This window comes from Etheostoma cragini, chromosome 8 (genome assembly GCF_013103735.1).
Source record: "Etheostoma cragini isolate CJK2018 chromosome 8, CSU_Ecrag_1.0, whole genome shotgun sequence".
NCBI lineage: Eukaryota > Metazoa > Chordata > Actinopteri > Perciformes > Percidae > Etheostoma > Etheostoma cragini.
Genome location: NC_048414.1, coordinates 3,576,481 through 3,591,426, shown reverse-complemented (window position 1 = coordinate 3,591,426; position 14,946 = coordinate 3,576,481). Strand labels below are relative to the sequence as shown.

General features: G+C 40.2%; 3 protein-coding genes across 3 annotated transcripts in view; 2 read left to right on the top strand and 1 right to left on the bottom strand.

The window, feature by feature from the left end:
* The window catches only part of eif4g2b (eukaryotic translation initiation factor 4, gamma 2b), an 85,352-nt gene extending 73,228 nt beyond the window's left edge, over positions 1 to 12,124 (top strand). The window contains exon 21 of the mRNA XM_034879028.1: positions 12,112 to 12,124. Within this exon, the coding sequence (XP_034734919.1) occupies positions 12,112 to 12,124 (13 nt within the window). The remainder of the gene's footprint in view (positions 1 to 12,111) is intronic.
* LOC117948916 lies at positions 1,926 to 6,046 on the bottom strand. Its single transcript, XM_034878869.1, has 5 exons — positions 5,843 to 6,046; positions 3,531 to 3,744; positions 2,728 to 2,826; positions 2,553 to 2,620; positions 1,926 to 2,101 (listed from the first exon to the last, which is right to left on the bottom strand). Exons 2-5 carry the CDS (start codon positions 3,738 to 3,740, stop codon positions 1,942 to 1,944), a joined length of 537 nt encoding a protein of 178 aa, XP_034734760.1. The 5' UTR covers positions 3,741 to 3,744; positions 5,843 to 6,046; the 3' UTR covers positions 1,926 to 1,941.
* Positions 12,125 to 13,435: 1,311 nt separating the features above from the next.
* lyve1b (lymphatic vessel endothelial hyaluronic receptor 1b) overlaps positions 13,436 to 14,946 on the top strand; it is a 4,222-nt gene continuing 2,711 nt past the window's right edge. The window contains exons 1-2 of the mRNA XM_034878867.1: positions 13,436 to 13,585; positions 14,198 to 14,363. Of these exons, the coding sequence (XP_034734758.1) occupies positions 13,504 to 13,585; positions 14,198 to 14,363 (248 nt within the window). The 5' untranslated portion in view covers positions 13,436 to 13,503. The remainder of the gene's footprint in view (positions 13,586 to 14,197; positions 14,364 to 14,946) is intronic.

The following is a 14,946-nucleotide window of genomic DNA, read 5'->3' as shown; positions in this document are numbered from 1 at the left end:
TTTTTTTCTTTTTTCCACTTGATGTTTTTTTCCATTTCCACTTAATTTTTACTGATTGGAACTTCCCCAGTAGAAAACGGCTATATAAGAACATGTAGGATTTCTCCCTAAATAGATCAAATGAGTGGTCATCTTCGCTGATGTTAGTTTAAAGACTATTACCAAAAGGTCTAGTCATGGATTCCCTTCCATCGCACTCATGATATCATTCAAAACATCAAGGGAGGTTACAAATCACCAGACAGCGGCAGAGGGATCTATAAAGTAAAACAGACAATATGTGACATTCAGCATTTTGTTTCAGAAGGTATGATGGATGAAAGGGCCACTACAAGTGAGAGCCAAGCATAAGCTGGCAAAACATTTCAAAATGAATTGTATGTTTAGTCAACCTATGCTTACTAAAAAATACGTTTCCGCTTTTTAATTAAATAAAAGTGCTCTTGTAGTCGCTGATAATGGGCATCTTGCTTTCTTTGTGATTTCCCTCTTTTGTTATCTGTCCCTTTCTTGGATGAGTGGTTGCAATATTCAACGATCCTCATATTATATTGCAAGAAGTTGTAATCATTGGTGTACCGCAGTAACGTTTCAAAGTTGCCTGTATTTCTACCTCTTAGTAAGATGGGCTTTTTTTGGTTTTGTTTATTGTGCTTGGATAATGAAATCTACTAAGAAGAACCTAATATAGCCCAAGCAGATGCAGAAGTTTTTTTGATTTAGTCCTGGCCTAATTGCACAATAAAGCAGACTTTTCCTAATACGCTTCACGTGGTTTACAATTATTAAGTATTCAAGAACAAAAGAAAAGCTTGTTTTTGTTCCTTTGACAGCTCAGTATACTCTTTAAAAACAATGAAAGGTGGGCTTTTGGAGTTTTGTCTCACCCAGAATTCGGAGTAACCGTGTGAAAGCAGCCCGTGTATTTCGAATGCTCCAATGTGCAAGATGGAAGAAATGAATTTTATTGTCTTGTCTTTGCAAAGTGAAAGCAAACCGTTAACATAGGTTGTAATTTATACACCACCCCCCTCCCCACTAATCTTAAACTAAAATGTGTCCAACTGCTAAATAAGTTTGACAACTGTGCAGACAAGCCATGCTTATGTATAGGATAGTGGATTCGGATCATATTGTAAGGTATTCCAAATTTTTGTGAACCTCCTATTGCTTTAATGTCAATAAAGTCCAGTACATGAGCACCAAAGCTAGTCTTCACTTTTATTTGCACTGCTTAACTTCACATATTCAAACTCTGCATCAAAATCCTTCACACTGTAACACATTCACATCTGAGATGACCACAACCTCTGCTTGTTACCGTAACAATACGTTACAGTGTCTATCTCATCTATCTATCCGAGAAGATCGCAAAACGTATATCATTTTTATGTATTGCATTTTATTTAAATTCAATTGACCCTCTGTTCTTGACCACACACCCTGGTAAGTGAGAAGCCAAGGTATGATTGGATGTCACGTTTTACAAGTGATGTACAAAATGTTGAAAAAGGTGCAAAAACATGCCTTTGGCATTAGGTACGAGTCCTAGTGCGTCACCAATTCAAGCACTGACGGTGATTTAAAGTACTTACATTTGACATTAAAGTTTTTGAAATCTAGTTACAGAGGTAGAAATATATATATAATGTACCTTTTCATTTTAAGCTTTTAGTAAACAGATGAGAGAAATAGGAACATTTGTTTAGGGATGTTTACGGTCCACAAGTCTGTAGAGGCACAGGGAGATTATTCAGGCCGTATGGTGATAAATTGCATGCTGGCGAGTTGCCAGAGTGGGCCAGGGCCTGGAGGTTCATGTCATCCCAGCATTTTCCCCAACAATTATTTTTCTTCTCTGTAACTCATGAAGTGAAAAATGTCTGTCTGCAGTAATGACCAAACAAAGCAACGTTGCTATGACAAAACATTAATTTTTTATTATTCTTGATCTGTAGGGATCCAGAAGTAGTCCACCACCTTCCTGCTCCGGCGTGGAGGGGCAGAGTCAGGCCGCTCTCCTCCAAAGGGGGGCAGCTCATCAAAGTGACTCGGGCCCAGATCCCTCCCCGTGTGTGGGGCAGAGACCCTGAACATGGTCCTTTAGAAAAAAAAATGTTGTAAATGGAGTGGGTTCTTGTACATAAAAATGCAATAAATCCCTTGTAGGGAGAGATTCTTTCACAGTTTTGTTTGTCCACCAGTTTTATTCCTATTTCTCAGTATTAGTATTTGGTATCAAAAAAGTCAATGCCACATCTTAAAGTACCTCACATTTTGTCATATGAAAACCTCACATTTCCAAGATTGGTGGGTTCCATGCTCTTAAATAGTTTGAAGGCTAATATTCCCTCATAAGTTGAGACCATTATTTACATAGCAAATGCATTAAAAAAAAACTTTGGATAATCATGCCTTTGGATAAAAATGTTCTGTCATCCAACTAACTGTTTTTGAAAAGTTGACATTTTGGAGATAAAAAGGTGTCCACCAGAGAACATGTTTAGTGAAGGCTGCTGATTTGCATGCCCCCCTTGTGGCCACAGTGTTACCTGGATGGAATTCTTTCAGGCTCTTCAGGACTGGACTCAGGGGTGGAGATGTATACAGGGTCTCCCTCCTGAACAAAATCACATGCCATGACATAATAACTGGTCCTTTTTTATATTTTTTTCTTGTTTTGCCATATTAAATTACTTCATGAACACAGCTGTAGAGTCATCTCACCGTGAAATGTCTTGGCATGCCGTCTTGATTTTTGAGAATTTTCACCCTCTGATCGCTTTCTGTCATGCAGAGGAAATAACTCTTGATGTTGGCTTGACACTGTTTCAAAACAAAATGTAAAATGTACCTTTGATATGTATTAACAACACAGGCAAAAAAATAGAATTGAAGAAATGTCCATTTCTACACACCACACTCCTAACCTAATCTATGGAAGCCAATTTCTGCCAATGTGATGAAAAAAGATCTTGTAAGTGCTTATAGTTAGAAATTCCCAAAATAATTACTGTCTCTCACATAATGACTTAGTATACCAAAAGTATGAGAAACTTCAAAATAATGATTAGTTTCCAAAATGTATGACTTATTTTGAGTTACTAAATCAGTATTTTGAGAAAGTTTCTCATTGTATTGACTTACAGAATCAGTTTTCACCATATTTTTTCATTTACAGGCAGAAATGGGCTTCCACATATATGTATATATACTGTATACACAGTATATTACCATGCAACAATGTCATTGTGGAACGACAGATTTTAGTGTAAATGAAGCTTAACCCATCTGTTGTCCTCGGGTCAACCCCCTTTTCAAAGTTACTGTCTCTGAAATTTGTGTTTCTTTCAACCAAAGTGCCTAAAAATAACACGGATGGTTCATACAACGCTGTTTGCAAGTACAATTAAAAGGTTTAAATACAACAGAAATAACCACTTGGATGCTGCGTATCTCATCTCCTCCAGAGAACATGATCAGTGCTGAGGTGTAACGAACAAGAACGGCTGTCACGGGTGCTTTCTTACTGCTTTGTTCTGCCTCAGAGCCTTCAGGTCCTCCTGAGCTCTGAACCTTTCGGCTAACTCCTGGTGCTTCTCCCTCCAGCTGAGACACTCGGCTGTTCTCTCCTGCCGCTCCTTCTCAGCCAGACGCCTCTCGGCCTCGGCCTCCTGTTGAGCCTGGTGGGCCTTTTTGCCCTCCTCTTCCGACGCCATCGCTCTGCGCCTCCAATTCATCTCACTGTGAAAACAAGACTAAAATTACATCCAAAAATACCACCAATTAACCACCAGACTGCAGAGAAACTGATTTCAAGTCCATTTTCTACATTGTTTTACAAACTCGCTCTTTTGTTTAACTCTTTGGGCCCTATTACTCTCCTTTTCCTCATTGTTTTCATTTTAGTTTACCTTTCTTCCAGTGTTGTAACTTCTACTTTGTTAATAACCTTAGTGCAATCTTGTGTTTTTAAAGTTTGCTTCATGACTACAATTGCTTGTCTACAGTAGCCTGTGTGGATTAATCCAGAGTAGCAAAACACATCTGGATTAAGTCATTCTCCCCCATTTGTCTCTTGTGCTCAACTGAAGGTGAAGATGTGTGTGATTTAGTGGGTTTCTACTTTTAAGGGAGTATTTGAAATCCTGCATGTATCTTGGGAAACTTATCTTAGAATCAAACAGCCCTTTTCTTCCTTGACATTCATCTTTCGAAAAGATGATCAAAAACAATAGTTTCTACTCTTTTCTTTTCGTCTGCTGCCCCCTTTAAATCTTTCTTTATCCTTCTTCACTTCCAGCTTCCCTTATCTCTTCTCAGCATATCCATCCTCCAGTCATGCTCTTGTTGTTCTTCTGCATTCCCAAATATAAAATGAAATATGTGACACTGAAAATGTTTTGCAAGCACTCTGAGACTGGCTGATTTCATCCCTGGAGGGACGCCCTCATCATTCATTCATTTGTTTTGTTTTTTTACATCTGAATTTCAGTTATGTTCACAGTGTGTCTAAACTAAGATTTATTCTGGACATTTTCCTGGGCTTTCAGAGGTCAAACATACCCAAAAATGCTGAAAAAACATGACAGGAAATCTCCATCAAACAAAGGCCAAGATCATTACTCTTTTAGCAGCGTCATCTGCTTCGGACGCCAACACATCTGATGTTCTTCCATTAATCTTACAATTTATGCTTCCAGTTTTACATTCAGAAGGAGAATATATTCCTTTCTGGTTTTTGAAAATGTAGAGCTTAAATGGAGTTAAGTACTTATCCAGATAATGTATGATGCAGCTCCGGGTGGTCCCAAAATTAAGGTTTGACATTCAACCTGGCTGTTATCATTTTTTAAGAGACATTTACGGTCCACATTTCGACTGTGTGTCTGATTAGTTTGGCAAACCAATATTCACTCATTTAAAACGTTTTTTTTTTAACTTATCACCCTACTTTGTATAGTAGTTACACACTGAAAAATAATCTTTTCTGCAGTCTTTTTGTATCTAATTAATTAAACAGGTACGTAGAAGAGGTATAAATAGGTTAACAGTTGCAAACAAACTACGGTCTAGCACTGAAACGTTGCAAATAAATGTCCAGTGTGCGGGAGTTTAACTGCAGCTTTTGTAGCAAAGAGTATGAAATCCTACAGTCCATGCTCAGCTGAAATGTGGTGCACACCAGGGCTCTATCATTGGTTCTATTTAGTTTTCCTCATACATCACATGCTGACCGTTCTGACGTGTGGTCACTAATCATTGTTTTGCAGATAACACACAGCTTTCTTTCGAAGCTCAGCTACTAATATTGGTCTGCCCCCTCTTGATTCATTTTTGTCATGTAATAATTGCAGCTTTAAAAGTCCAATGTTAAGAATTTCTCCCATCTAGCGTTGAGCTCATATGTTGCATCAACTCTCACGCACCACACTGTTCAAAGTATATATTACAGCTACAGTAGCCTTTACACTTTTAAAAAGCCGGTCTCTTGCTTTTTTCAATGTGCTTTTTCTGGGCAAAGAAGAAGACTTCTATGCCAAGTGATTGACCACTTTGTAGAGTCTGCCACCAAAGCACAGGTCTGATTGGTTGAAGGACTTTCCAATTACGTTCAGTCATACAGAGCAGAATCCCCAGACCAATGTTCACTCTCAAATCCATTGACTTTGTCTTAGTCTGGTGATAGCCAGACTAGAACGGCATATCAAGAAAACATCATCTCTGCTAAAATCAAATCTGTTTTGATCTTTTTTAATCTGCAAACTAAACACTTATGTAATACTTTCTGTATGTACTGTACTTTGGGTACATAGACAAGGTGCCCATGAAATATACCCACCTCTGTTTAATTTGGACATTTTCTTCTGTAATCTGTCTCAGCTTGTGTCGGAGTTCATCTCGGCCTCCCTCCAGGCTCCTGTTCTCCTGCAGCAGGGCCTGCTTCTCCCCTGACACCCGGTCCAGCTTCAGCTGGTTTTCAAAGTAACCCTTCTCTGCTTTTGCTAGTAAAAGCTGCAGATCAGTGTTCTACAGAGAAGAAAAGGCAGATGCCAAACGAATGTCATGGGTCATAATTGAGTTGATTCAGGCCCCTGATAATGTTATATCCCGTTGATGCCCTGGCTGATTGAGGGATATTGATGCTGGTAACAGAGAGAGACAGAACTTAATCAGAAATCTGGGCTAAAAATACTCCCCATCCAATCCGGTTTGGGAAATGTCATCTGAAGTTCATTGCTCTGCGTATCAATACAAAATGATCATGACCATAATTTGTTAAATGTTTCCTCTCACCCCATGATCTGGAGAAAGTAATGGGTTTTTCACTGGCACTGTTCGATCGATTTTAAAATGTTACTAGTTGTATCAAAGTTTGACTTTCTAAACCCTCAGGTTTCATCGAGGTCTTTGAAGTCCTCTGACCTAAAGCTGTTGGCTGTTACACTTCTGGTATGTAAAGGGTTTCCCTCAATTATGAACACTCTCCCACTTCTTGTGTTAAATGCACACATAACCAGAAAATTTGTGTTTACTATGTTTTTTAGCGTTAGGCACTTCACAATCAGTTATGTTCCTGTGTGGGTCTATATCTCTGTTGCTTGTTCTTACACATGTGTAACTGCTTTGCTCATTTTAGCTTTGTTGAACTTGTGTTGTTTTAAAGAATAAGGCTGGCACTATTTTTTATTTTTTTCATAGTCAACAAATCCCATGAAAAGACCAAAACCAACAATGCGGTAGAGACGGATGAGGATGGATGATGTAGCAGGCCGTGTACTCAGACAGTAGGATACTTGTTAGTGGGATCTATTAAAGGTGCTCTAAGCGATGTTGAGTGACGTTAATTCTTCTTGACGTTCAAAGTATTTTTAAACAAAATGAGACCAGCTCGCCGCTCCCTTCTGTGCTTCCACGCACTAACCCCCCACCCCCAAATCCTTGTTGTCGGTTATTGGCTGGAACGCTGGAACACTGTTTGCGGATGCTTCATGGTGCAGGTGGGCACAGTTTATTTTTGTTGCCGTTCAAAGACCCTGGGTCGTCTACAGAGACCATGTTTTTTTACATTGTGTTCTGGGTTTAGGCAGCTCACGGATAGTGAGGAGATGTTTGCTGTATGGGATAACAAATGTTGTAGCCTAAAACATTGCTTAAAGCACCTTTAATTGTAAGCTTTTGTCTTTTTATTGGATTTGTTGGTATCAAGAAGAATATAGACTATAACCCGTATCAACCTTTAAATGCACTTCCTTACAGTTGCAATAAATTAACTTGATTTTTTATTACATAAATCAACACGTAATTGATCAAAAGTTAATTACCCAGAATTAAATCTGACATTTAATCATGAGTTTCAAAAACACTTTGCATGAGATTTGTATGAACAATATTATCACTCATGACCTTTTGGTTTATTTGTATATTTTTTTCACACTATGAATAATACACAGGCACACGTGTGTACTTGCAGTTGCCAGCCCCCCCCGGGCCTCTCTTTCTTCGCCTACTGCATAATTTGGTCACACAAAAATGCAACCTGCTGAAATTTGGAATGACTTGTTGTTTTACATTCAGTGTAACATCCCACCCTGATGGAGTCATGATGTAGCACCCAAGGAGCATACCCATTACATGTTGCACTATTGTTACATTAGTTGATGCCTCCAATTCTTTCTGTTCTGTTGCTGACAAGTTGTATTAAGGGGAGTGTGCAGACCACCTGATAGTATCAGTGTATAACTGTGTACCTCGTTTTTGAGATGTTGCTGCTCCTCACTCATGCGGCTCCTGTCGGCCTCTGCTGTCTCCTTGTCCCGCTGATAGCCGAGGGCCCGAGCCTCAGCTAGGGCCCTGGACTTCTCCGCCTCCGCTCTGGTCTCCTCCGCCTCGTCTGCAGCTCTAGAGCACAAAGTCGCCCTCTGCTGGCTCTGATACAGCTTCTGCTTCAGCTGATGTGGGTCAAGGAGAGAGGTGGGTGTATACTGTAATGACTTAGTCAGGAAACAGTAGAGGCCTGCCTTTTGTTTCTCGATGTAATACGACTCCAAACACAGTGAGGTACCACGTGGCATAAATTAATATAGTTTCCTGGTACTACATGAAACTCCTTCATACATGTATGTAAGATCACTACTATCAGAGACTATTCAACTCAAGTGCTGCCTTCTTCTAGTATTAAAGGGTCACTTCCTCCGCTTATTGTAGTAGGCACTTGCTACTAAGCCTGTGAAAGCAGTTGCATGTCTTCTCTGGCTGCTGAAGAGCTTTGTCAAATCAAAGGAAGTAGCCTAATCCGAGATCATCATCAGTGTTATATTGGGTTACTGGCAGTAAATGTAGGATCCAGTGTTTTTTTGTCTTGACTCATCCAGACTACAAGTCAGGATATCTCAGCCTCTTCTGCAGCGATTTCCCCCCATTTAATTCTACATCTAGTGATGAAGTATTATTAATATTATTGATTCAATTCTTGGTGTTTTATGAAGACCTATACCTTATTTTGATCAGTCCTCAGGAGGAGGCAGGCCTTTTCATCTCTTGAGTGATGCACTGTTTAAAACTATGTCCATTGTTTGGGGTGTACCTCTTTGACTTGAGTCTGCAGCTCCTGGTTCAGATTCCTGAGGTTCCTCATGGTCAGCTCATTCTCTGTGCGCATCATAATCCGCTCCATATGGATCTCATTAGACAAGTACTTGTTTTCTTTTCTCAGATCCTCGCATTCCTAAGGAAAATGTACATTACTGACTTGTGTTGTGCCTGACATGGCCCAGGCCTGAGTATCAATCTCAACTTGCATGATGTGTGGTCTAACATCCAAAAAAGTATCGTGCAATTCAGACCGTCAGCTGGTTCACTACTATTTCATTTACAGGACATATCTCACCCCTGAAAGTGCACCAAATGAAAATACTTAACAGCCCTTTATGCACTTTCTGCCCAAAAAATCCCAAGATACATATCTTCACATGTTCTGGGAGTGCTCCCCTGTGTGTCAGTTCTGGAACAATATTGCATCCAAAATTTCCCCCTTGATTAATGTTACTGTGCCTGTTACTGTCATAGTTTTGATTCTGAATGATCTGTCAGCCTTTCAGCTCTCTACAACAACCAACCAAACAAATGTGCCGTATTTGCTGGACTCACAGCTACAAAGAAAATGATTGCAACTCCTTATAAACCACCTCATGACCTTTCTATTCTTGCATGGACCCTTTACCTCTTGGATATGGAACTTTCTACGGCACACATCCATGGAGTGCCAGGAAGGACCCTGGACACTTGGCCCATCATTGCTGACTCATTGAGGTCTGGGCGGTAGCCTTATGCTACAGCCTTGACCTCTACCTGGGCATGTGACTGGTCCCTTGCCTTGTGTTTGTCTGTGTGTGTGTCTGTTTATGTTTGTAATTGTGTGGGTCTGTTTCTGCATGTGTTGTTTTGTCTCCCTACCTCCCAGCTTTCCTCTTTGTTGAATACATAACTTTTTTTTTTAATTGATCACAAAAAAATAAAAAAATGGTAGGTTGAAATATCAAAGCACCATCAAGAAGTAACCTGGAACTCACTCTGCATGTTCTCCATAAGAAGGAGCTGTTAGCTGTTGCGTAGCTTTTTCTCACATCCATCACAGCAGTGAGGACTGTCTATAACTGACTATGAATGAACCCTAAACAGTGTATAGGTTTCTTGACATGTGTTTTTTCGTGAAGGTTTCCATCACCTCATCTGTTGCACGTGCACAAAGCCCAAGTTTAATGCAAGAGCGGTGCTTCATGTCACTAACACTGTGGGCCAGATTTACTAGAGAACTAATGTGCAATGTCATGGGAAAACATAAAGTATATGAAGTGATTAGACAAACCACATGGTTAACATATACACTGCATGTGTGGGACAGACTGTCAAATCTATGCCTGGAGCAAGCTAGCAGTCATTTGACAATCTGCGTTGGTGCACATAATCTATTGGACATTTACTGTTTATTTCCGTTACTAGCAACAGTGGGGTCGAGTTATCTCCTCACTGCTCTATAAATTCTTTAGCACTCACTTGGTCTGTCACACCAGGTTGCGGCAATGATGAGTCATGTCAGAACTGTGTCCTGTGGGCAGAACCGAGGCACTTATCTCATTCTGTATTATTCCTAACTTTCCTTCTTTTCTCTTCTATGGGATCATTCTGTATTACACTTCTACACTTCACGTTGACATTCCTCTAACATTCCTAAAGGTAGAGTGGTTGTAATATTTGCACAGTAGCCTACCCCTCTAAAATGACGGATGAAAAGTACAATCATTTTCCTATAGATCATTGGTTAAATTAAAAGTATCTATCAGGATGCTTGTACAGCCTGAGGACTAACCCCTCCCCCTCTTTACCTCCTTACCTTCCTCTTTCTGACCAGCTCTCCTTGCAGATGGTTGATCTGAAGGAAGGAGCCATTGCTGCTGATGGCGCTGACCGGCCTAACCACCCGTACGGGCCTCCTGGACGGTCTGGCAAGACCTTTGACCTCTTCCGCTGTCCCGTTCCCGAACCGGCTGCCTCTGTTAACGTTACTGCTGCTCATGGAGAAAGACTTGTACAAGCTTTCATCTAGCGAGGAACAGCCAGCCGCCTGCAGGTCGGTGTGGGATTTCGCTCTGAGTGACATTTTCAAAGCCAGATTAGCGCAGCTCTGTCAAAATGTCACTTCATCGTAAATGGAATGATGCTCTGACAGCAGATGATGCTCCCAGTTTGTGTTGAGAATGTCATGTCTGATGTGAATGAAGTTCTCAGTTTCACATCGAGCTCACTGGGTGGATCCTATCGCCAGCTGAGCATAATTTATTATTCATAGGGTAACACAATAGAACAAGCCTGCATGGAACAGAGGCACACAGTCTCTTTGTTTTGGTATGAGGGCACCTCACAAAGAAAAAAAGGTAACAGACCTGGACACCACAGCCGATCTTCAGATCTACAGAGCAGTCAGGGCACAGAGGGCCGGAGCAGGCCTAGTGCTGACTGAAACTCTGGAAGATGCAGTGAAAGAAAATCTTGTGTGTTTTTGACAAAATTGGCATCACTTTTCAGTCAGATAATTGCTTCAGGCAATGGGTGAGGGACATTTCCCACAACTGCTTTGCTTTTTAAAAAGTGCGGAAAGCAAAAGGTGTCATTATGTAGTTGTTTGACTTTGACAGAGGACCACTGTTCATATCCTGTTTCCCGTCAGATTGCTTTCTTTTAACATTGCACACAATCTTTTCCAAACCTTAGCAGTTTTCGTGCCTAAGCCTGAACAAATCCCAGCCAAAGCGAAGGACAATATGAGTCAAATGATCTTGTCCTGTTGATGCGAGCACCAGACCAAAAATCTAAATCGGATTTTGTTAAATTAAGAGAAGTTTCCAATGATCCCAAAAAAAGTCTATGATGCTATCATAATTATTGCATAATTATTGGAAATGACACACTGCTAAAACAAATCATTAAGTTAGCAAGGCAAAGTGCTGCAGCTGAGCTGCTCAGAGACCAACAGAGACAACTGAGTGCTGGGTGAATGTTGGTATGGATTAGGAGAGGCATTCCTAAAGAGCATTCCTCAATGGGTGGATAACAGTCACTAAAACACTTAAATCAACAGTAACAATAATAAACTTCATTAACTGAACATATATGTATATTTTTACAACGTGTTAAGACTAAGAGAAAAAATGGACATTTAGCAAAAGTAAATTATCTAACAGTTTTGGGAGGGATAATTCCTGTAATTGGCTTTGGATCAGTGACCTCGAAAAAAAAGTTTTAATTACAGCCTCCTCTTGTCCTCCAGGACGACTTTCTGTAATTATGCTGCTTGAAAAAACTGTCACACTTTTATCACTGGATTATGCGTTTCTCCCCCCGCGGATGAATTGAGACTAACGCTCTTCCTGACCAGGGAAGTGTGACCAATTAGCTTCCCCTGCAGCTATCTGCGTTACAGCGCTGTATCCCTTACAGTCGACCCTGCTGCAGCCTGAAGCAGAAAGCAGGAAGCTCCATAATCCACGCGGTACTCACTGGAATATGTTGAGCTCCCTGCACCACGCTACAATAAAACATCCTTGCTGTCAGCCTGTGGCTGTAAATACGTCGGACCAACAGAGAAGATTACTTCTCTACTGTAACAAAGTGGTAACAGGCCTCTGTCACTCCCAGGCTCAGGTTACCTTATGCTGAGGGGTCCACAGGTTGGAGGAGCATGCAGGCTTTTTGATCCAAAGGTTTCTGGAATATAATGTAATAATAAGCATTAACTGAATTGATGATGAGATTTGCTCTTTGGGGAATGCTGTTTACATCACTTAATTTCAGCCAACAAAAGCTTCAAAAGTCCATTAATATACATTATGATTAACACAAATTGAAAAATGGTGTAGAAGCCCTTCCAACACAGTTTAAACATATACGTCGTGCCATGTCAATGGGTATGTTTTATGAATGCATACAGTATATAGCCTGTCTACAATAAAAGGTAAAAGAACAAAAACACAATATTTATTTAGCATGTACAACAGGGAATTTATGTTAATGCATAGATCATACAACACTTAAAACACAAAATATTTCCTTATTTAGTGTAATACAAACTTTATGTGGGGATTTTATCAAATGTGCCAGCTCATGCAAGCCAGCGAGTTTGTGGCAAAGATAAGGGCAATAACGTCCACGCTATGTCAAGTATTAGAGGTTTGAAGTCAGCGGCAGTGCTATCGACTGCGTGTCGTTTCTGGTTGTTATTTTTTTATGTACTGTACACAAACGCCAGAGGAGGGGACACTCTTCCTTTATGCCTACGAACAATGTGATGCAGCAGAAACATAACGGAATAATGACACAGTTTCACGGACCACAGGAAAGATAGAAATGATAATAGAAGAGGAGTAAAAGTAAATAAAAAGAGAAACAGGGAAAGAAAACGCAGAGAAACAATGTAGAGGAAGTTCCCTCTCTGACTTTTCCTGTCAGAGTCCCAGGTCCCGAGGACAGATGCTGGCAAAGCAAAAAGACTCTCAGCCACAAAACTAGTTTTTTAGTATATTTCTTTATCCGTATTTGGCACCAGTTTTAAAAAACAAACAATACCACTAATTAGCTAATTAGTTTATGTTGTCTCCGGATTATTATTTCACTCAAACGGCAGCAAACATTTCCGTCGTCCTGCTTTAATCTGTGCTGGAAATCCTCAATTTGTTTTTATTTTTAACTAGTTTGGTGTTGAATCTGCTGTATGTGTCACATGTCTGGGATTTGATACCTAAACACAACCACGTTTTGGATCAAACACACTGAGAGTCGAGGATGTGTGTGTTATCTCATAAGGGGGCATCAAGCAGATTTGACCTCAGCTTCCTGTTTCCTTGCCTCATCCTCATCACATTTGCGTAGCGTCTTCTTTCTTTTGCGTTCGCTTTATTTGGTTCTTCACCTTCAACGGCTTCAGTTTTCTCAAATTGTACAGCAAATATGGCAAGATTTGGGTTTTTTACTCTGTTTCTTTTGTCTTTTGCAGCTTTTTTGCTGGCATCAAACTCCAGTTTAATTAAAGGTACGTTGTTTGTTTCTGGTGTAGGTGGGGGACCACATTAAGACCACATATACTGGACCATTTTGGTATTTCATTTTGTTGGTGTGAAATAAATTTAAATGCATTAATGTGTAACATCTACTTATTTTCTTCTTTTTTTTGTAGTTCTTTAATGCATGAGCTTTTTATGTTGAAATGGATAGTATCAGGACGCTTTGGCTATAATCTTCTGCACTCTTTATAGTTGTTTTTCATGTCACAATCAAAAATGTATTCTATGGTCATAGTCCAAAAAAAGCACCAAATAAACATGAAAAACCATCATGAATCAATAATGAAATATGACAAGTAAATTGTAGAAAATGTTAATTATTACCTTTTGTTGTTTTTGTCCTCACGGTGCCAGAGGTTAATCTGCGGCCTATAATACCTGCTGGACTATTTCCTTTAGACTATAGTACAGTCTGTACTGTAGGTTAGCGTGATCTAACTATGGCACTAACGGGGGACCTGGCTAGCTCACTTGGTGATACGATTTAGACCCGAATTGATGTTTTTAGTGACAGAACTCTTGATAAGCTGACAGTCTGACATGTTTTTGTTGCTGCATGCTTTTTGAATGTGTGGCTGCAGTCCCTCAAAGTCACAGAGCTGCTGGAGTCTTCATGCTTGTAGAAGGAGGAGGACAATACACCTTCAACTTCACTGATGCCAGAGCTGCCTGTTCGTTTCTCAACGTCTCGTTAGCGACCACAGCTCAGATGGAGCGAGCTGTACAGCGTGGACTGGAGACGTGCAAGTAGGCTGAACGCTTGGGGCAACTGTTCTGGTGTGGTAGAATACCTGGTCAGGTATTGACTGATATACAATTTTGTCATAAATGTTATTGAACCAAGTGCATCAGATCACACAGGTCCACCAATACCAGCTGAAATCTGATTCAGAAAAAAGAAACAAATTGTAAAAAAGTAAATTATATTGTATGTGTAATGTGGACTTAGTTGTGTTGTTTCATTAGGCAGGCAGTGTTTTAAAATTAAAGAGTGGATTTACAGATTTTAAAAAGTCAGTCATTTGTTTTGGTCAACACATCCATTTTAAGCTTGAGAAGTAACCTGGGATTTAAGATAAGCAAGCCTAGTTAATCTGAGCATTGCCTGGCACTTACAGTACATTACCCACAATGCAACTCGGCCGTCAACAGTTTAGTTAGAGATCTAGTAGCATAGATAGTAGCAACTAACTTAGCTTTGAGCCAATAGCTACTGTAGCTGCAAAGGTCTGGTAACCTTGTTCCTTTCTAACCTAACCCCCACCGCCCCCCCGCCCCCCCCCCCACCTTTCTTCATTTTGCTTTTTGTTGAATTTTCTAATTCCACAGA